Source organism: Cotesia typhae, unplaced genomic scaffold, assembly GCF_013202065.1.
Source record: "Cotesia typhae breed Kobodo isofemale line unplaced genomic scaffold, CoteBio_Ctyphae contig_33, whole genome shotgun sequence".
NCBI lineage: Eukaryota > Metazoa > Arthropoda > Insecta > Hymenoptera > Braconidae > Cotesia > Cotesia typhae.
This window is the reverse complement of record NW_027423741.1, coordinates 1,806,938-1,831,426: the sequence shown is the minus strand read 5'-3', so window position 1 is coordinate 1,831,426 and position 24,489 is coordinate 1,806,938. Positions and strand designations below refer to the sequence as shown.

The following is a 24,489-nucleotide window of genomic DNA, read 5'->3' as shown; positions in this document are numbered from 1 at the left end:
TTACTAAATTTAGTGTATAAAAAATTTATAAAAAGACCATTGAAGATTTTTATACCATTAAAATATTAATTAATTCGTAACGAAATTTTTTATTAAAAATTATAACGCTGAAAAGTATAATTTCAAGTACAGAGTAAAGGAAAATTCTTTTCCTGCTTGAAAAGTCAAGTAACTCGACTGTTTTGTTTTTTCCTTCAAACTTATTTATATTTTTTTCAACCCTTCAGCTTTCGCGTTAAAGCTTCGTTGAATAATCGCGTGATGAAAAAATTCACTAGTGAACGCATGCGCTTGAAATTAATATCTAATTAAATAAAGCTGTGTTGAGAGTTTAATCAATAGTAATAATTTATTTATTTGCATATTTGCTGTAGTATTATTTTTAACCTCATAAGTGCTGATAAAATTTATTGAATTTCTGTAAATTCTTCTAAGAAAAAAAATAAACTTGAATCGTCACCATCAGCAATAAAAAACTGACGATTTTTCATAAATATTCTAGCTTTAAAAATTTTACGTTCAATTTTTTTTTTCAATATCTCAAGAATCAATTCCAAAAAGTTCAATTTCAGGGGATAGATAAAAAAATATGACGGTTCAAGAGATCAGTATAGAGTTGAGTCGAGAGTTAAATTATTTTTCATCTTTGAAATTGAAATTTAGAATTTTATGATCAATAAAACCTGCTATAAATTTTTTTTTTATTTTTCTTAGTTACATAAAACTTTTAATGACTTTTGGATTAGTTAATTTTCATTCAAAACAACAATTAACATAAATAACACCAAACTAAATTTCTCTAAATGAACAAATAATTCTAAAATTAAATTATGAGTAATATTTGATTCCTAAAAATAAAAGATAAAACTCTAAATTAACATTATCATTAGAAAATCGATAAATATTAAAGTTAACAAGTTAGCTGAATATTTGCTGGGTGAGCGAAGGTACGTGAGCATTAAAATTGCGGATATTCTCAACGGGAGTTATCTACAGCAGAGGAAATAGTTTGATGATTGGAATACGATGAACGCTGTCCACTTCTGTTCATATAATGCATATACACACATATATAAAAATATGTAAAAACATATTTACCTAGCACTATCACACATATGATATGACATTTGCTCCAAGAATTATATACTAACTACGTCAATGAATTTCTCGCTCCAAATAATAATTGACAATGATCAATCGGCTTTCCATGTCACTGGACATTGTGATACATGCATCTATCAAACTAATACCTTGTTTATAATTTATCTTTATTTTTCAACACACGTATAGTCATAATCACAACAATAATCATAATAAAGTTAGAAATTATAGGATCGAAAAATCGGACAAATGATAAACATCCGATTTAGATTTAGATCGATGTCAATGCATTCCGATCTATCATGTTTAGCATGCATAGACAGTAATAATAAATTTATCGTGTTTTCAATTAACATAAAAATCAATTACATCGAAATAACATGGATTTTAATTCTGACAACTGTATATTTATCGAGAATTAGAATGCCGAGAATTTTATTGAAACTAGTTGATTAATTTAATTAATGCATCCTGTCCTATTCTATCCTGTGTCGCTTAGACGATATGATGATGAAAAAATTTTATGCATACATAATTGTAATTATAAGGCGATCTGATAAATGTGTGATATTCGATAAATATACTAACACAAAGATAAAAAGCACAGTACACAGTACATAGTGCAGAGTACAGAGAGGAACATGCTATACATTTGAACGCGCATCAAATAAGTCGACAAATTGTGTGTCGCATTGCAGGTGAGCGGACAGGATGAATGGTTTATGATGCTATAATGCAAGGCCGCCATCGACTTACGTAACTTAACCCAGCGATACGGAATACAGATTATATTTTATCAACTTTTATTGGTGTAGTTGTTTGTCGGAGTGGAGTACAGATTTCATATGCGTGTGTCTTTGTATGTATGTAGAGATGTATGCAACGTTAAAGAGGTAAGGTGAGGCTGATACGCGTTGTTCACTGGATGATTGCTATTGCTATGATATTGGGAACGTCCACCGCCAACTTTTTATTTGTTAAGCCAAATGCCTTGCTTTGCTTGTTCAGTTCACTGCCTTTATGTTCATAAGGAGATTTATTTATTTTTTACTAGCTTTTATCCCCGTTGAAGCGCTTAGATAAATATCTAATTTTTTGACAAACATTGTTTTTTTTTTTATAAAAAAAAAATTTTTTTTTTTTTTTTAAAGGATCCTATGTTATTTCTAATACCTTCAAGAATATGTGTACAAAGTTTCATGATTATTGATTAAGTAGTTTTCGTGTAAAGGCGTAACAAAAAAATTTACATTCACATTTATAATATTAGAAGGGATTAGTATTGTTTTGAAATTATGTAGAGATAAAATTTTTATGATTTTGGGTGTAAAAAAAATTTTATTTTAATATTGAAAAGTAAATTTTGTCCCGTCTAAAATTTTAGATTATTTTTTTTTGTAATTAATAATTTAACTTATTTTTTTTTTTTTCATGTTTCTGTAAATCTATTATTAAAAAATTGATGAGACGTTTTCATTTTTGACAAAAGCGCGCTCGATTTTCTAGTAATTAATAAATTTATTTGAAAAAAAAATCATTTTTTTTTAACTTTGAAAAATTTTCAAACAAATTTTTGTTATCTTGTATTAAATATTTTAAATAATCAATTCGGTTGCTTATTATAATAATAAGTAGTTTTTTTACCATAAATTTGTAAAATTGTCTATTTATAAAACGATAAAAATTTTATTAGTGTTGCTTACTCAATAATTCTATTGGTAATTGTAAATTTTAAACATTTATTACGATTTTATAAATAATCATGAATTTGTAATTTAACTGTTGAATATTGAATATTGAATAAATAAATGCGTAAATTTATAAAAATGTAAATGTAATAGTTGAATGAATTCCAAAAATAAAAATAATAATTGTATACAAGTGGTGATAAGCTGTTGTGAAATAGAGATGATCGATAAAATTATATATTTAAAGATATAAATAAATTAAAAAACATAATTAACGGTACACTACTTAACAAAATAAAATATTATCATTATTATAATTTAGTTAAGAAATTTTGACATTAAAATACCGGCATAGTAATGTATTTAATATTATAAGTCAGTAAGTAATATATATTGGCTTATTATCATATATATTGATAGAATTATATCAGATATTTATTGAATAAAAAGCATTAAACGTGTCCATTATGTCACTCGGTTTTTTAAAAATTGTACTACAATATATTTACATATTTAAATAAAACTTTCCTCCGGTGTTCGTAAGAGGAAGCTTTTACCTTAATACCTTTTTTGATTGATTATCAGCCGATAATAATTTTATTAAAATTTTTACTAATGTATTTTTGATATATTTATATTTCCGACTTTCTCCCACGAATTTGTCGTTTAAAATTTGGATAAAAAAAAAAAAAACAGGAGACATTTTTTTTTATATTTAAATATAAACTGCAAAATATTTAAAATTTTATAGGATCGTGTAAATTTTAATTTAAAGGTAAATAAAAAAAAATTTTTGAAAATTTTAAGACACTGTTGAAACAAGCCGCACTTAAAGTTGCGCAATACATTACAAAATAGCAAAAAAAAATAAATATTTATGATACATATAAAATAACAAAATAAGCAATCTTATTTATTTCTTATCTAGAATATAAATAAGTAGCTACGAAATTCATGAAATTTAAAAATAATCACCATATCCATAAACATTACTTTAAATGGGATATTAACGTAAATACGTGATATTATTTTCATTTCTCTCGTTTTTTAAATAATTAATAAATTTAAATAAAGTATTAAATCGGTTGTTTAAAAAACTTGTTATATTATAATATATAACTATCATTTTTTTAGTCTATATTTAATCAAAGTAGCTATAATATTATATTTTATTGAACGTGAGGAAATGCTGAGTTAATAAAATATAATATAAGGCAAACAAGGTGTTTATGTAGCTAGTTATTAGCATCCTGGAGAAATTTTTTAGTTAAATTGTTTGAGAATACCTAGTTAGCTGTTAAATAATAGTTATAGTGTTCTTAAATCGAATATTCTTAGCCATTACTTAGCACAGTGCGATTACGTATAGTGTATTAGGCATGCACACCGATATTATCCGAAGTTTATGTAAGTTATTAATTCGTGAATACATGTTTTCAGGTTTGTTATTATTATTTTAGTAGGATACTTAAGTATCTAGATAAATAATAAAAGTGTTTTAAATCTTTATTATCTTTATAAACTTTTGATATTTGATGTGACTGAAAATGCGACGGTGGAATGCAAATAAAATACGAAAGTGCAATTTTATTAAATATACTGGTATTGCATAGTTTAAATTTTCTTAATGTGTATTGATTTTACACTTTATAAAGTGTACTTGAATGGTTTAAACTCAAAAAAATTTTTAATGACATTTTTAATTGTAGATTTTGAATTTTTTAATATTTTATGACTTTTAATTATTTAATAAATTATTTTTTAACATTTAATGACTTAATAATAATAGATACTCATTAAAAATTAATTAATCCTTTATAAAACACAATTTATGAACTGTCAATAAATATTTATTAAACGATAAAAATAATAAGTTACGTTCAATAATTGAATAAATAATTTTTTAATAAATCAATTTATCAACAGCTAATAAATTTTCTTCCTTTATATAATCAAAAAGAATAACAGTCTATTCAAATTTATTAATTTAAATTAATCTAAACAATACTAAGCTTCGATTTTTAAAATAATATTTATTTTACGATTATTTACAAAACAAATTGAATAAGTTATTGGCTTTATCAAATTTATTACACCTTAAATTAAGACATTGTTATTTAAACATAAATAAAGTAATAAAGTGTATTGAAGGGATGCGGCCAGGCAAGTGTAAAAATAAGAATTTCATTTGAGCGTTTACATTGGTACTTTAGTTAATATCTAACACAGCAAAGGCTGAAGACTAGCTTCTTCAACGGCAATTTCTTCTCGGGTACTATTATATGCTGGTGTATAAGATAATGTCTTATGCCGTGTATGTACATACACTTATACACTTATAACAGCGGATAGGAATAATAAAGAGAGTAAGAAAGAGTAAGAGCTCTTAAGAGCTGCTGGTATGCTGTATCATCATGTACTTGTATGAGCATATGTACATGCTCGGGTGCGGTGTACATTATACAGATACACAGGTATAGGTAGAGGATTATATACATTTACCGGCACGGCGCATAAATATATTGTGTAGAGCTACACTAAGGCACGCGCTGGGGTCACGCAACGTGAATTCAAAGAGGCGTACAATCTCATAAACCGCTGAGATTAGGTTGCCTCTGGTTACCTTGTATTCTAATTATCATATGATTGAGAGACTATTATAATTGTTTTATTACCAGTAGAAAGATAACCTTTTTTATTGGCAATCATTTTAGTTATTTATCGTTATTATTTATTCGCGATGATTGGCTATTTACTCTAGTATATTTATTAAGAAATAAATCAATTATTTTTTATTATTTTGGTTCAAGATTTTTGGCAATGTTTAGAAATTAGTAAAGTAATTATTCAAAATATCGAAGTACTAAAATTATTTTTTTTTTATAACTTGGATCGTAAAAAAATTTCTAAATTAATTTTAAAAAATTAAATAATTTATTAAAATTTTTCTATAAGTGAAAAAAGTATTAATATTGAAATTTTTATTGAGAAGAAATTTTTTTTGACATTTTTATGAATAAAATGTGAATCTCTGAAAGTTAAAAATTTATTACAAAATTCGAATATGGAATAAATATTAAAAAATGTAATTTTTTTAATTAATTTAATAAGAAGAAAGTTAATAATAATAAATCTTCCCAAAATAAGTTATCAATTAAAAATAAAACAAAATTTATATCTCAATAAAACTTTATTAAAAGTATATTTAGCAAGATATCGGTAAATAAAATATCCAAAGGTTAATTATTTTTATTAACGTAATAATTCAAATCATTAAAACTTGCTACCAACGATGACTTTAAGTTTGAAATCTGCGTTGATATAAATGTATCTATTTTCATATTTCAATTACGGTAAGTACTAAAAATTTCTATTTTAATGTAAGCATTCGATGGCAAAAGCAATTACTTGAAGAATAAAAATAATGAAAGCATCTGCATGAGCATCTATTACCTCAGATGATCAGAGAAAAAGTGCAGTAAACTGTTACGGTAATAAAGTATTACCGGGATAACTGTAAGCAAAAACATAATGTCACATTTGTTTTTATAGGACGTAGATAGAGAGACTGGAGACTGTAAACTGGAGACTAGACTGTAATAAAAAGCATGAGGATAGGAAAGACATATCGATCGAGTTGTTTGTCTTTTTATTAGGGTGGGTCAGATCCAGATATAAGAGTAGATCCAGTGATTTGGGATCGATTATCGATCTATCTCATCGGGCATATACACGTTGGCTAGGATAAACTGCACGATCGGAGAAAGTGATGGAACTCTGTCGGAGATCCTGATCGGTATCTTTGAGATTGTATCTTTGGGAACGATCTTAAGTGTGCAGCCAGGACCAATGTGGTAAGCATAGCATATCAGGAGGAGTCCTGAGACTCGTGGGAAGAGATCATAAGAATGACCTAGGTGTTAACCTCTGCTCCCGATTCGACCGAGCTATACGATCGATCGGACATAATCGTGGCGTATATCGTCTTTACCAAATGCATTATTTACTATGAGGCTTCGTGTGCAAACTATTATATTATAATCCCTTACTTGCCATTGCGTTAAATGTCAGATTATTATTATTTTTAATAGTATATTATTTAATTATTATATACCACACCGATAATCAGAACTTTTCGTTACACAACACTTGTAACATTACTTCATTTAAAAGCCTCCTTCATTATTTTTTTTTTCCGCCGAAAGACTTTTGGGTCAATATCTGCTTGACCCTTCGATAAGTCGTGGCTCAACATTTTTCCGGTTGGATTTTTTTTTATGTAAAGACGATGCACCGGCTCCTTTTGTCAGGCTTCATCCACGTTCGAGCTAGAGCTTTTTTACACCTGACTATTCTTTACCCTACTTTTTGAAGTTTAAATCACTGCCCGATTGACTTACTAGCTAAGGAGCTTCGATCGTTGGCTATGTTCCGAGAATAATTATAAATAGTATTAAAACACTTTTGTGTTATAGGTAGACATTTTATTCATGATAGGTGTAGAACCACCCCACGGAAAAATATTTATACAAACATATAAAAAATTTATATCCACATGCACTGAAAAAAAAATTTTTTTCGACTCAGAATACTAAATTTTTTACTCGAGTTTTCTTGATTTAAAAAAACTGCTTTTCTTAATCTTAAAATACCACATTTTATTATAAAGCTAATTTTTTGACAGTCAGAAAACTTTATTCTTATAGTTAAAAAAACTTTCATATTTTAATCATAAGAATATCAATTTTTTACCCGTAAAGAAAAATTTTCACATATTTTTTAATCATTTTTTGCATGTTTTCTCCGTGGAGACTTTTATTTAAGCTCCAATAAATTTTTCTATCGCTTATTATTTAATATTTAAAATTGCTAACTGTAAAACAAATTTTGAAAAAAATTATTTCTATAAAAAATTTAATTAATAAGTATTGCGTCAGACCGGTTATTTCTAGTATCGTAAAAAAAAAAAATGAAAAAAATTAATTTTTTTTTTGTAGACACGTCTGGTAACTAGTTCCGCTAGAGTAGATAGATGGCGAGAGATAGTCCAAAGTTTTCACTTGCAAAGCAGTAAGTCGAGTAATTAAGTGTATTCCAATACTCCATTTGTCAGATATTTTTTTTACTAGAAACTTCTTTAATTATTTTCAATATAAAACTTCAAGCATTAAAGCTTGGTTTTTATTGCCTAAGCAAAGAAATTAATTGTTCTAATTTACGACAGAGCAATTTTATTTTTTTCTAAATTATTTATTCACTATTTATTTCACTCAAAGCCTTAATTGACTTATGAGCAAAGTATGAACCTTTTTAAGTCTTATCGCACTTGCTTTTGCATAGTAAATTATGAACGCTGTATTACCATTGCTGAAATTGTAGTATATACTGGTTTATGCCTCTAACGTTTAATATCCATACTAAAATAAATATTATTCTGACTTATATATGTTAATTATCTAACGCGTGAAGATAAATGTTTAAAACAAGTCTTAAGAAATACATTGGTGATTATTTCAGACGACTAATTTATTTTTTTTATCACTATCACCACGTACTATTATTAAAATATTATTCAATTAACAATCAACCGATAGAAAAAGCCTGTAAATAAAAAGCAATTCCCAGAATTTTTAATTTACTTGTTGACTTAAACTTGGCCCATAGATTTTAACGATCATTGCTCCTATCCCGAATTTCACTATGTTAATTACCGATAGGATAACAGCTAAGAGGTACTCTCACGATGTTTTCGTGGATATAATGGCTCCGGTTGTAAAACGAATAGCTCGGAGGGATGACGACCAATTAGATGAATTTTAATTTTTACGATTAAAAATTTAATATCCAGTAATAAAAAAGGCAATTTAACTTAATTTTTTGTTTGTATTTTTATTTTACATCTTTTTTTATTTTGATAATATCAAAAATTTTTATTTACAATTCACAAGAATTTATTTATATGTGAAATATCTAAAGTTTGTGTGTAACTTGTCGTGTTATTGATCAATGGGTTTTATGAAGTTGTAAACGTACGTACGTGGTTTTCTTTGTCTCGTCTTCAACCCACGAGGAAAGGAGACGCGGAAACTGAAATGGCGAACTAGCTGTGAAACAATCGATCGCGACTTAGTTGCCATTTGAAAGACTATTTTTTTAGCGCCCACGGTTATGGGTATCAAGTGTGGGTCGTTACAGCGGAAAAAACGCTAAATAAATAATAATAAAAAAAAAAAAAAAAAAAATTATCTCCGATTAACTTGTGAAGAGGAGGAAGTCGAATTGAGAGTAGGGATAAAAGGGAAAATAAACCGGTAGTGAGATGTCAAACAAATGGATATTACACTTTTAAATAATAATGCTAAAGAGATTGATCTGATACGCGAGACGTTGAATTATTTTGGTTTCAATTATTGCTATCGATACAGTCAATTTAAAATTGATTTCACTCCGAATTTGTGTTAAATGTCAATTTGAAGGGTGAGAAGAAAAAAATATCTACATACGTTTATAAAAATATTTTTTAACTTATTATATATTTAGATAGAGGCTAGTTAAATGTAGGCGGGGCCGCTCCTTCATGTCTAGACTTTTATTAATAATCAGGTTGATTGATCAATGAGATTATCCTAATTAACGTTCACCGCGCATTCCTAATGTACTTTAGGTATCAGTGATACTAAAAATTTTTCTCAATTTCTTGATCTCTATTTTTCAATAAAAATCGGAAATCGTCTAATACCAATAATTAAATTTAATTCTAGTGATAATATTTCATTAATACTTGCGATAGTTAATAGTACGTATTATTTCAATTTGCCTGTTAATTGACCAATGAATTTTAATTGAAACTATATCTGATGTAATGATGTCTAGTTGACGAGGAAATGTTACTTTTAATTAAATATTTCTGGTTTAATTTATGCACTATTTTTTTTATTAAATATTAATCGCCACCTTTTTTTATTATTATGCTAATTTAGTTAACGTATTAAGTATAACACGCTTCGTTCGCGTAATTGTTCATTAATAAATTATTTAATTAATCGCATAATATATCAGTAAAAAATAGCATTAACAGATATTTTTTTAAATTTATTATTAATAATAAATTTTTATTTTGAAAAAAAATTTTTATAATTTATTAAAATGTTTTTCAAACTTTCGCGTATATTACGTAAAAACTTTTTTTATAAATTTATAACGGAGAGATCCAACATCTATCTTATCTCCATAAATATCAAACGCGTGTAATATAATGACTCGGTTTTTTTTTCCATCCGTCCGTATATACCCTCATATTTATCCGGGTAATTTTAGTACCACAACTGATATCAAAAAAAGCAATTTAAAATAAATTTTACTATCATAATCTGTAATAGTAATAGTAATAATAAATTTCCTTATAAAATCAGCCCTTATTTTCCAGCAATTATAAATTTAAAAATATTAAAATGTTGGGTTTATGCTTATAAAAGTTAGAAAGTAAATGTGATGTGATAAATTTAAAAGCCGTTTTCCTGAGTAAAGTCCCATACTCGCAAAAGTCTTTTAACCATTTCCCATGAACACATACTACATACATAATACCCTCACACTTATTTATTTATACTATAGCTTATATATTTACACGTATGTATAGAGGCTTGTTGGGAAAGAGAGAGGCGCACCCACGATTTCACCGTTTAAATCGATACACTACGGATTTTCCTGACCGTGAAACGTCGTGCATGATAACAATGTGATCATCGCAGTGTACTCAATCCGACTCGACGTCATTACATCGCATCACGATATATTCCTTCTCAGTCACTCTTAACTCACGGTAAATAATCGGAATGTCGCAGGCGTGTCTACTGCGTCCTGGGAATCCACGCAGATTCGCAGCATTTCCGCGCGGCATCACACATTACCGAGCTGTACTACTACACGCTGCAAACCATGTACATTGTATACATATATGTTGCCAAGAGAGCTTTTGCTAGATATCGGGTGCGGTGCCAAAGCCAAGTGTACATGCACACACATATATCAATATTACATGGTATATTATACATACATATATATATATATATATATATATATATATATATATATATATATATATATATATATATAGTCGCATGCATTCGTTGGTACGACGTCCCGGCGCCGGCGTCTCTACAATCAATACCATCCGCAAACTCGAAGAGTCTATAGTTCTCAGCTGTTCGTCTATATCATACTTTTTGCTGTTACTTCTGCTCACATGTATTAAATATATATGTACTAGCTTTTGCCTGTTTTGTGGAAGATAAAGAAGTGGAGGAAGATATACTATTGATATTAATTTAATAGAAAAATAACTCTTTAATTATTGATTTTTTGTCGGAATATAAAATTTGTTTTTTAGTTATTTTTATTGTGTTATTGTTGGGAAAATTGAGTGAAAATATCAAACTTAGATAATTATTGATGTATAAATTATTAAACGTAAAAATTAAAAAAAAAAAAATTTTTTTTGATATTTAAAATTATTTGAAAAATTTTCTTAACTTCCACAATTTAATTTTTGAAAGTTAGATTTTGATAACTTAACTTAAAATTAATTTTGCTAATTAACTCAGGCTTAAAAAAAATTTTTCAGAGCATAAATAATTTTTTATCGGTCAAATTGTCAAAATTTTTCTAGTTTTTTTTTTTTTTTTTTTTTTTTTTTTTTTTTTTTTAATAAAATTTATTAATTGTTATAAAGAAAAATATGTATAAAAAATTTTTTTAATTAATAAAAATAAATTTATGATTCTTGAACTTTAAATAAAATTTTTTCTACTTTTTTTGAGAATTCTTAACGAAAATTTGTATAAGGATTTTTTAATTTAAAGCTATTGAATTATAATATTATTTTTAACACTAATTAAAATTATAATTTTCACAAGACTTGTCAATGATTATGGAAAAATATAAAAAAATAATGACTGAAGGTATAATGTCTTCGTAAAAAGTAGGCAAATGCGACTTTTTAGTATACTAGAATTCAAATTTGCGCGCGCAAACGCGCGCTTGACTATAGCGTTTGCATATATTTTCATGCTGATGATATATTAAACCAATCACGTTAGGAATAGTTTGCTTACATGATATATTTTCATATTTTTCATCTAAATTATAAAAGTGGATCGTGGCTTAGATGTAACGAGATACAGATAGATAGTTATTGGTTAAGACAAGTAAAGCCGATAGCTGGATACCTTAGGCGGACCTTGCATGGCTCAGTAACCTTCCTTCGAATCCGCGTTCGCTTGAGTTAATTGTAGGTACATAATGGCTCGTGCGGTAAAGAGCCAAGCCCGTGCGTAGTCACCTTTTACGGTCACTTATATGCACCCGACGCTCTCATTCAACACTCAATCCACATATTATAGATTTTTTCCCAGAAAAACGTATGTATCAATTCCCCGTTAGTCAATGAGACACCTTGGAAATTGTTATGGTGATTTTAAAACGCCCTGGATTAATCTTTCGGTGCATTTATCGCAGTAAGCGAGTTTTTATTGACAGCTTAACGTTTAGTAATTGCTTGGGAACATTTTTTAAGCCTATTACTTGTCGATCAAAAGGATTTCGGTCGCTTTTCATCTTTTATTCATTTTCCATCAATTTTACATTTTTCCCAGGCTTTTAATAAATTTCTTTATTAAGCACGTTTTTCAGGAAAACTGAAATTTTAATTTTTCTAATAATTGTTTGAACTATTACAGTTTATTCTATTTAAAATCTCTTGAACTTGAAAAAAAAAAAATATATATATATAGATATTTTTCTTTGATATTTCTTCAAATTAAAATTTTTTAAATTTATTAAAATAATTATTTTGATGTTAGCGACATATTAAATGTTAATTTGTTAAATTTTTGGATTTTTTTAAATTAATTGATGATAATTGAGTACTTTTTTCTTATAAATCTATTTTTAATACTTTTGACATCTGAATTTTATAAAAAAAAAATTAATAATAATAGTTATAAAAATTATTACGCAATTGCTTCAAGCAAAATTAAACATATAATTTATAACATAATTTTTGTAATAAAAACATCAATTTTATAAATTAAATAATTAAAACAATTGGCCGATTAATAAATATTTATTAAAAAATTGATTATAGTTATTATCAGATTAAGCAATTGATACTTTATTTCCATTACGTAATACACGACAATTTTGCATAAAAAATACTACAATGCTATTAACCATCTCATATTTTTTATTGCTTGTTTATTTTATTGAGTAATTGACATTTAAAACTTTGTAATAACTAATAACAATAATTCATGCTAATGCATGAAAATATTTATATAAAAAAAAACTCTCAATGGTACTCAGATGCTTTATTTTATTGTGAGGCTAGACTTATTGTAATTACTGTAAAGTAACGATATAAATTCGTATTATTCCAAGTATTTATTTATCGAAATTTCTCTTTATCAAACAGTTATTTATTAAAAATATGTCAAACTTCTCAGCTATTGTTATCAAAGGAAGTGTACATCTATATAAATATAACCGTCTTTAAATGGAGTTGAGTAAATATTATTGTACGATAACAAACGAAAGAACGGACCACCGGATGTCAAAGTCGAAAATATATTTTCTTTAGATAAATAAATTTTAAACTTTCTTATTTCTTATTATCATTGTCTATTATTAGTGTTAAATAAATATTTATTCCATTTCCAAAAAAAGTAATTTTATAATGTATCAGCGATAAAAAAAAAAAAGTCAAAGAATTTTGAATATTTCACGCTGTGAATTAAAATAAACGTAAATAACAATTACCGTAAAATGTAAAATACCAAAAAATCTAAATATCGTTAAGCCGAGCCGGCACATTTATGATGATATAGGTGTAGGTGGGTGCGAGGTGTTAAACAGACTTTTAAAGTGACTCATAACTTTTAACGTTATGAATTGTATTGAGAGGCAACTTACAGAATAGATAGATATATATATATATATATATATATTATATATTATACTCAATGTAGAATATATTTTGATTGTATATACGGCATGCAGCATACAGTATCGATAGGTCAGTGCGAGGTAACGTAATCGTGACTCCCACTCATTTTAGTCTCGGCCTTTCTCGCGTCGAGCAAGGACGTATGGAAGCGGCTTTCAAAGAGAGGATATACTCTTTACATTATATTATGTCTGTTTGTCTGATCGAATCATTTAATAAAACGTCGATCCGCTTTGAGAAGAAAGCTGTTTGTTGTTTTTTGTTATTATCAACCACCACTTTATCCCTTTGAATAAGTTTTTCTTTTTTTTAATATACAAGTAAATTTTTTTAAGGTAGAGGAGAATTTGCATCTTCTCTTTCGATATAAATATACAAGAAATTTAATAAAAATTAACTTAATAGATAGTTGATAATTTTAAGAATTTTTGTAACAAATAAATTATGGCAAAAAAAAATTGACATTTAGAAATTTTAAAAAACTACAAATGCAATTTTTTTTAAATAATTTTTTCGCGCGAATTTATTTGTTAAAAAAAAATTAAAAAATTGTCAAGTTACAGTGTACAAAATATTTAAGTTATATTTAAAATCTTATAATTTAATTTCTTAACCCACGAATTTAAACTCCGAAATATTCTTATAAAACTCTCATGATTAAGCTCCTTGAATTGAAGTGAAGTTTACTCTCGAGGGATTATAAGAACAGCAAACTATCCACTTTACCCACTACATTTTTAATCTTCCCCCATTTTCCATGAATTTTTAATATCTTCGTTTTACAAACTAACAATTTTTGTGCTTTTATTTCAAATTATTGTTGAAGTTTTTTTTTTTTCACACCCGATCATAATTATTCTAGCATCTGGATTATTAACAAACTTTTTCTGAATTTTTTTCTCATCAATAAACTACTGTCTCATGTATCGATGTAGATGATAAAAAAGAACGATAAAGATTTCTTGAGGTGCGTGAACTTGACACAAAAGCTGCTGGCGATCAATACTCTGATAAGCTTTCGAGTTGGCGCTTTACTTGCCCTTAAAGTTACAACCTTGTATTTCAGGATCCTTGCATTACTTTCTCTTATCTCGGTCCTTTTTTTTTCTACTTGCTAGAGGCTCCGTGATCCGCATATTACTACCCGATGAGATAAATCGAAGCCCGAAGACTCGCTCAATGTTTGCTCAGACCATAAATATTCTTCTATTACGTCTCTTATGTGGGATGTCCGTCAAATAAAATAAGAGTTCAGCTAAATATCGTTGCCAACTTAAAGTGTATATTACCATGGTGATTTCCATGTTGGATGGCTATATATAATTCTATACAGCTGAGTTTATTGTACGTGACTCACACCACCGATGTCTGGCCAAATTGATTTTGCTTCACTGTTCGCTGGGGAGATTATTATTTATTTTCTCCAATATTTTATCGATCATTTAAATTAAAATCAATAAAAAATTTCAATGATTTTTTATTCCATAAAAATTTATAAAACAATTCCAAAATTTTAATTTGTCATCTAAAAAAAAATAATAGAATTTTTTTTAAGGAAATCTTCAGGGTTAAGATGAAGAATTTTTTACACTTTAATTGAAGATTTATTTTTTTTTTTACCGTTAAGTTGACCGAATATAAACCACAGCAACTTGCAATCACTATAATAAAGTAGAATTCACTATTCTAGAGTTTAAATATTTCAATACCCAACTCTTTAAATTCCAGCGAAAAGTTTTACACAATCTTTTAGCTACTTAAAGTCAATCTTACTAATCTGTTGCCTTTGACGAAGTTTAATTTTTTATTCTATTTCTTAAATCACTAATGAACAGTCTCTACAAAAAGGGAGATGTTTACGTCAAAAGCCATTTAATGACACTAAATGTTAATAGTTTAACTTCATATGTAGACGAAAATTGCTGACACCTTATACAGTTTTAAATTTTGTCATTAAATTAAATAAAAAAAAATTTTTTTAAGTAAAATATTTAACGTAAGTCTATTTTTCGACTATTTTTTACGTCTTCGTAATTACTAAAAAAAAGTACTCTCGATATTAATATTTTTTATTTAATATTTTATTTATATTGTTGAGCTAAAATATTCTAAAAAAATTTTTTTTTAATTAAAAAACCATAAAATATTGAAACTAAAAATTTTTATGATTTTACATTTAAAAAATCTGTCAGGCGTTACAATTTTTTTTAATAATTATCATTGTAAAATATTTTAAACTTAGAGCCATTAAATATTACTATGAAAAAAAAAAAAAAAAAAACTTATGAAAGAAATCATATTTGGTTAACATTACGTCAATATTCTTAAATAGTAAAAAAATGTAAGAAATTATAAATATACTTTTCGAGAATTATTAACAGATGAGTAATAAGTGGAATTTTTCAGTAAAGTCACTACGATATGAGTTGTTAAATGAACTAAAAAAAGATTAGGTATGATTTATTGCCGACATGTCTTGCTATATAGATACCAAATGATTCACGGTAATATTTTCCGCATTCTACACAATCGGTCTCGAGTACACAAGCCCCAGATTAGATAAACAGGCTATATACTCATTTTTTACCTAACTAAGCCCACTAAATTGATTACGTGACCTCGAAAAAATTTGTTCAGATTGATATTTATACCTTCAGTATTTTTTTTAAATTGTTAGAATTAAATTTTCCGTAAGTAGCTAGTGGAAGCAAAAAATTCTGCATATTCATCGCATTAATTATTCTAATTGAAGCAATAATCACGAACTAGATCAAAAGTGCAATGCGTTGGTATCTTGTATATTTACGTCACAGCAGCTACGTTGATTAAACTATGCGCTCAATTATTCAATTAACAATTTATTGTAACTAATAGCGTCGTTCTGACACTTAGACGATTCTTATAATAGAGATTTTCTCGCTTGTTCAAGGTAAAGAGCGCAGTATCGCTTCAAGAGTTGTCACGTCCTCCCGAGGAATGCAACTGGTATTCTCAGAAGCATGCTCCATAAGTTGAGAAAATGGTAATTTTTATTTGTTTTTCTTTTTGTTTGTTTTATGTCTAAACATGGTTTAACACAATGTAACGGCGTGTTTATTGTATTTATATTTAGTCAAACTTTGTAAATAAAAATCGACAAATATGGCTTTTTTTTTCTATTATGTAGAGTTATTTTAAATTATTGTTTTCACTTTTGTATCGAAAATGGTCAAGTACCAAAATTACATATTATTAGAAAAAACATTTGGCTTAGTTTAAATAATTACAATTATTCTAGATAAAATAAGTGTAACAGAGAAATTATTCCATGGTTTTTTTTAGAGTTAAAATTTTTTAACCTTTTTTGTACAAAAATAAAATTAATTAATTCTGAATTCTTGCTTTTTGAATTCCTTGTTATTAATATTATTTTTAAAGGTGTGAATTATTTTTATAAATATATAAAAATTTTTTGTCATTAGACAATAAGAAATCTGCTAATTTTTGGAGCAGTTAAAAATGTGAAATTATGAAAAAGTCAACGTTTGAATAATTTTTTTAGGGATTTTTTTTAGTTAAAAATTAAAAATTGCTAAGAAATTTAAATATGATGATTTACAATTTGTCTTATTTTTTTTTCTGTTTAATAAATTTACAATAAAATTAATTAAGATTTTTATGACTACCTAAAATTAAAATTTTTGGTTTTTGTAAAGGTTTACCTTGAATATTTTTAAATAAATAATAGAAAAAATTAATTTTTTTTGTCTTGATGTAAAAAAATTGACAAAAACTATAAATAAAATTTTTTTGTGATAGAAAATCAAAATATTGTAATTTTCTGCTATTTTTTTTACCAATTTAATTAAAACCAATCAATAAAATATAATAATTAAAAAAATAAAATGACATTGAAAAAAGTGTTACTTTTTAGTGATTTTGTTCACACTCATTATTTTTTATAATTCGAACGATGTCCAGACAAGACTGGGACGTGAATAGGCTCTGGGTTGTATCGAGCTATCGATGGTGTAAATCGTGCAAATGTTATATACACGTGGTTACCACAGGGTGGCCCTAGAAAGGAGACTGGCTGGTTCTCTTGTTCCTGATAGATAAAACCGTCGTGATTTGCTCGGTTAAATATTTTATTCATTGGTCCTCAAGCGATCCTTTGTCTATGCAAATTTAGTCGTTCATTATTCCAGCATTCACACCGAATGAGGCAACTACAATCCGGGAACTGTAGAATCGTCGTGAGATTCCTGGTTAACCGGATATGTTAACTTCTTCTGTATGAATATATGTACCTATATCCTCTCCTCCATCCTCGATTCTATTACTACATATAAATACATAAAGGATGGGATTTACCTCCTACGGCATTATTTTACCTTCAACCAGGTGCAATGCGAGAATTCATCCTAGTTTGCACCTGTACTCTCTAATATTCCCGCATAACCGCACATACTTGTGCTTATATTTATTTATTACTCCTCTTCAACAATAAAACTGTATTTTATCTTTTTTCCTGATGAGAATAATCAAAATCCTCGCATACACAATTACTCTCAACATGAACTTTGTTCTTTTAGACTTATCATATGAGAATTCTGCGGCTTGACCCACAACTTTTATGTTTTTATGTATGCGCATATATATAACATTTATTTTAAATGAAATATTAACTCGAGGATTTATTAACTCACTCTAAAAATAAATATAACTTGTGGTTGAGTCAAGTCACAGTTATTGTGAAATTAGAGAAACGAAACATTTTTTTTTTTTAATTTATGTGTAATAAAATTTGAGCTTTTATTATTAATCTTCGTGATTGCACATTCCCATTTAAATAATACTGAATTATGTTCAATTAAACTCTGGTATTTTATGTTTTAAATCTGAACAACAAATATGACGGAAAGTCTGTAACATTAATTTGAAGGAATGATATGTTGCAAATTTTTTACGCTAAAAGTCAATTTATTTGATAATAAAATTTTAATAAAAAATTTTTCGCTATCTTTTATTATTTTTAAAGTTCATAGTTGTTTTTAAGAGCGCAATATGTGTACATTGTACTGTCAATACGCAAATGTTAACTCTTAAAAGCTTCGAGTAAATAAAACTCTGTAATTTTCATTAAGAATTTACTTAAGGGCGAATAAAAAATAAGATGATAAATAAAGATCATTTAATCAACAGGATTGAATATAATTCTGTAAAAAATAAATATAATAAAAAAGAAAATAGCGGGGCCATAAATCGATTTATTGAAATGCCTCTGATCCAATTTCTCAGTGTGAAGTCGAGTCATTACTCTCGATAACTCGTTCCGGGGAATTCTTAAGGTGTCAATGAACACTCCGATATATAAGTGTCTGAATATATATATATATATATATATATATATAGTAACACGCTGTGAGTTAAATGTGTTTCCTTTCGTCCTTTTTATCTTACAACTTGTTACTTATTCGAACTATCAAGCGAAATTGAGAAAGAATATTCGTTGGAATTATACACCACGTAAAAGGTGTTTGAAACTGCCTCGGAGGCTGAGTAACTTTTTTCATTCGGTTCTTTCTTTCTCATTATTTTTTTTCCGTACGTACGCGTGCGACTTAATCCGACGATTTATCGCTGCTTATACACAGAACACTACCAACTTGTATTGGGCACAATAGGAGTTTGTTTATATCTTTATATCTTTAATAGTACCTTGTACTTGTGAAATAATAAGATAATGTTCACGATATTGATCCGGTTATTTTAATTTAATTTTATTAAAAAAAGGTAATACATTTAAATTAACAATTTTGCCTTGCAAATATTGTGATTAAGTAAAACAACAATTCACATCGTTAATTGAAAATTTTCCCAGATTTTTAATCTTCTATTCAAATGAAAACTTTTGTTCCTCTGTTCTATTCTTTACAAGAATTCTTAGTTATAATTATTGTTATTATTCAATGAAAAAAATCTCGTACTTTTAGATAAAACAAATAATTATTTTTTTACAATTTAAATTATTTGAAAAATAACAATAATAGTGGTTTAAAAATTTAGTATGCAGAAAAAAATTAATTTTAATCAAAATTTTAAATTTCTGTTGATTTAGGAGAATTGAAACACAAAAAAGTGTTAAATATTTAACACAAAATTTTTTGACGCATGACAAAAAATTTTTTAGTGTTTTGTAATGTTAAAATTTAATTTTCTGTTAATAATTGTCAATTAAAAAATTAACTATTTAAAGAAATTGATAAAAAAAATTATCTCAATGCTATGTTAGTCTCAATGTTTCTTTTACAAGTTCGTAATCATCAAAAACATGTCGTTTGAGCATAAAAGACGCGATATCTATGTCCAATTTTAAATTGCTATAGCAAATTGACAAGCAGTCGACCGAGTATTGAATTCCAAAGATATTCTTATTTAATATACTTTACTCGTATTATATATTATTACCTTTCGTTAGTAAAGCTCGAGTAAAGCAGTAACCGGCGAATCCATACGAAGATTATTTACCCCGTCGAATTCACGGCGATAGATACCGACTACCTTCGATTCGCGATAAACGTGTCAAGGCAGCTAGAAAAAATATTTATTTATCCCGCCAATTATCGTTGTGCCTGCAAACGGAGATGTGCCAGTCCCGATAACTCATCGAGAGTCATGCTCGTTAATTTTTATACTTATGATTTTATTATAAATTATAAATGACTTGCCATTTTAAACAATAAAATTAGCTCATTAATTTAATTCAAGGTATGAGAAATTGCAAAATATTGCAATAAAAAATTTTTTAATCCAATGTATTAGAAATAAATTGGAGTTTAAAAAATTAGAAACATCCTTTAATATCAAACCAAACTAAAAATTTGAATAATTAAAAAAAAAAAAATTTATTCTTTTATAAAAAAAAGGCTGGGGTGTTTTTGTGATAATTTTACTTTTACAAATATTTACCAATAAAATATTTGAAAAAATTGATATCAAAGTTTTTACAGTTTAAAATTGAAGATTATAATTTATTTTTGAATTATATATCGTAACTAAAAATCAGAAGCGTTAAAAGTGTAAAATTTTACTATTTAAAATTAATCTTTTTTTTTTTTATTTTTATTGTACCAGTCGGAACATTAGGATAAAGTTATTAAAATATTGTATTGTCATCGATCCTCAATGCGTGTGAAAATTTTCAAATTAATCAAACGTATTAAAATGACGATGAAAGATTCCGTTATTTAAATAATTAGATACATACAGGGCAAGCTAATAAGAGTTAAAAAAAAAAATTAATAATAAACATGATGATGATGATGATGATGAATATGAAAAAGACTCACCATTTCATCGAGGCTCTTGAGATCGTTGGTAACAATTTGCGGCTGAGGACCGTAAATTAAGTATGGCTCTTCTTGTTGCATTTCGCCGTACTCGTCATCACTCTCGTCGTTTCCGGTCCCATTGGAGGCTTTGTTTTCAGCGGCGATCTCGCGGTCAATTTGTCGTTCCATTTGCACAAGCATAGGCGCGAGCATTCCGAACTTGGCGCCGCGTCTCGCGACTTCAAGTAAACAAAGTATCACGTGTCTCTCGTTTTTTCGCATTATGAGGTCGTCGCTCTCGAAAAGTAGACAATCAATGATACCGAGACTATTACGACACCAACTTATAAAATTAGAGACGTTGTCACGGGCGAAGAAAGTCCCGGCCTTGGCGTTTGGTAGGAAGGCCACGTCACTCAACTGGGTCATAGGCACCGCCAGAGATGAAGTTATCGAACGTGTCATCTGCTTGCGGGCTTGACGACGAGCTATGTACTCCGAGGCTGCTTTTCGCACATTGTTCGCATGCTGAAACAACCAATACAATAAAACTGGTTAATTAACTTGCTCATTAATTCAAACTTTTTTTCAGACGATTCAATCATTTTAATTCCTAATTCTCTCTTTATTTGGTTTATATAATTCATTTAATTTTTTTTTTTTAATCAGATAATAAAATAAAATGTTTAGTTAATTTTAAGTATTAATAAATTTTTAGTCACTTTACATTTGGAATGTTTATTGATCTTACCCTAAAATAAATAAATTTAGTGTTCTATTACAATTTATTATTACTTTCTTATAATGCATGTATGAAAAAGCAATTTTTAATGTTTTGGAAAAACATGTTTTTAAATTAAATCAGGACTTTACTCTTATTGATTTAAAATGAAAACTGTCATCCAGAATTTATACCAATAACTAGGTCTGATGTTGACAGCTGATATCTTTCATATTTTCCAAGAAAATACTTGAAAAAAAAAATTTATAAATTTAAAATTTAAATCTAAAAAATCTTAATATTTATTAGAACTTATGTATAAAATGTTATGAAAGTTTTTATGAATTATATCCATATTTTTTCGCTAAAAAATCTATGCAGAAGAAGAAAAATTAAATTTTTTAACTTTAATCACTTCATTATTCAAAATTTTTGTCATTAAAAAATTTTAATAAGATTTTGACTCAAAAAATAAGCTAAAAAAATTTTTAATAAATTTATAAAAATTTTAAACAATAAAAAATTCAATTTTGTCGTAAAACTTTACTTAAATATAAAACGCTTTATCTTTTAGATGATAAAAATAAAAAAAAAATTATTCGAATGAAGCAATAGAAACCTGACGCTATTTTTGACTTTAATACAAACTAACGCAAAAAAGTCAATCAAAAATCCAATGATTGGAGTTCATTAGTCTCCCGGTAGGGATGTATGTCTGTAAACACGATATCTTTCGAAAGGCTGATTGATTGGCCTGATTCGCATCCATTAGCTTTAGAATCTAAATTATCAATTAGCATTTCTCGATTTTTAAAATAAAAAACTTTTTGAAATTGAGACTCTGCCAGTTATTGATTTACGGCTTTATTGACATTGAGTGAATAAAGCAAACGTACAAAAAAATAAAGTAATAAATTGAATAGAAAGAGGAAAGAAAGTAACATATATCTAAAAAGCATGAACAGCGATTAAAATCGATTAGGTATTTGGTCTGACAGAGTTTCTCAAAGCATTGCAAATTGATGCGACAAAATTTCCATTAAAGATAGTATCACAATTTCTCTCGCTTGCATTAACACTTTGAATTCCTAAACCTAAACCGACTTTACTTATTTTGTCGTAGATGTCACACAGGATAATAATTTCTTCCTTAGAGGGAAGAGTAGCCGGTGCTAAGTGCCGCAATGCTTTGCTTTGGAGTGACGATAAAACACGTGACACAGTTTAGTATTACATACGTTTAAGCGCGATGCCCAACCTCGGACAACAGTGAAAGGCTCTGTGATTATTTACTCCATTCAACTTGATATATACATGTATATACAGCTTGTCTTTCGAATACGCTTTTTTAAATCTCGATGACAACGAGACTGGTTATTAAATAATTATGATCCACATAGAGAAATGGGTTAACAGTATTTGGTAATGCAAAAAACTACATGATCATAGCCTGCCATCTTTTAACTTACTTAATAAATAAATATTTGCCAATTCTTTATTACTGAATTGAAAAAATTTTCGAATTAATAATAAATCTTACACTTGTTACAAAGTCTGCCAAGCTTTAAATTTTATAACACAAAATTATAGATCAATAATTATTAATTATTCATTATAAAATACTATAACCAAAGCAACAGGTTATGGGCACAGTGTTTTCATCAATAAATTTAAGAAAATAAGGAAAATTTTTGTCATTTTTATCATTTTTTTTAATGAAAAATAAATTTTAAGTTGAAAAAATTTTCAAGAAAATTAAAAAAAAATTTTCTTGTACCACATTAATAAATATTTAAGAAAATGTTTCTTATGAAAAGATGTATTTAACTTTATTTTCATGTTTTGATTCAAAGAATTTTATTCATTGAATAAAATCATCATTCATCATCATTAGTAAAAGCAAACATTTTTTTCAGTACAAATATAAATTTTAAATCATATTAATTTTTTGTAGTTTATTAATGAATATTTACGTGATATTAAATGAAAATAAATTATTTTCAAGAATTAATTTGTGTTTTATCATAATTAATCTCAATAATATTGTGAAATCCGGCATTTATATTACCGAACAAAAAAATAAAAAATAATTTTCAATTCCAATCGAGTTGAACATGTTTAGATGCTCATTACAAACAATTAAATAAATTTTTAGAAAGTTTATGAGCTGTTAAATTTAATAAACCAAAAGAGCAATAAATTAAATAAAAGTGTACGTAATATTAAATATTCGACAACCAATAATTATAACTCAACATCTCAAGGATTCACCGCCAAATCATCGCATAAAAACAAGATAAATTACAAGTATTATTACTTACAAATTTTTTTCATCATTTGTTTTAATTATACATACACAAAATGTATATATACGAACGATTAATTTCGCAAAATTTATAATTAAACATGGCCGTCTGCAAAGACGAATATATCTCCCTTTCTATTTAGGTTTCACCGCCTCATTATTTATTTTGTTTACTTTTTATTATTTTCTTCCGTTACTCTCTTGTTACCGTGGTTCGTTAGTTTTTAAAAAAATTTTTTTAGAAACTTCTTGATTGATTTTATTCACAGTTTAATTTTAATAATTTCAATTTTTAATCATTAAAAAAAAAAAAATATGGAATTATTCTAATGATAATTTTTAATATTACTTGTTCAAAA

General features: G+C 27.0%; 2 protein-coding genes across 3 annotated transcripts in view; one reads left to right on the top strand and one right to left on the bottom strand.

Moving 5' to 3' along the window:
• The window catches only part of LOC141526105 (uncharacterized), a 50,064-nt gene extending 33,115 nt beyond the window's left edge, over window positions 1-16,949 (top strand). Inside the window, exon 5 of the mRNA XM_074240889.1 lies at window positions 16,721-16,949. The gene's annotated coding sequence lies outside the window, so the exon portion shown is untranslated. The remainder of the gene's footprint in view (window positions 1-16,720) is intronic.
• Window positions 1-24,489, bottom strand: part of LOC141526104 (uncharacterized) — a 65,964-nt gene that overhangs the window by 14,021 nt on the left and 27,454 nt on the right. For both annotated transcript variants that reach the window (XM_074240887.1, XM_074240885.1), the window contains one exon: window positions 21,123-21,632. In XM_074240887.1, coding sequence (XP_074096988.1) covers window positions 21,123-21,632 — 510 coding nt within the window. The remainder of the gene's footprint in view (window positions 1-21,122; window positions 21,633-24,489) is intronic.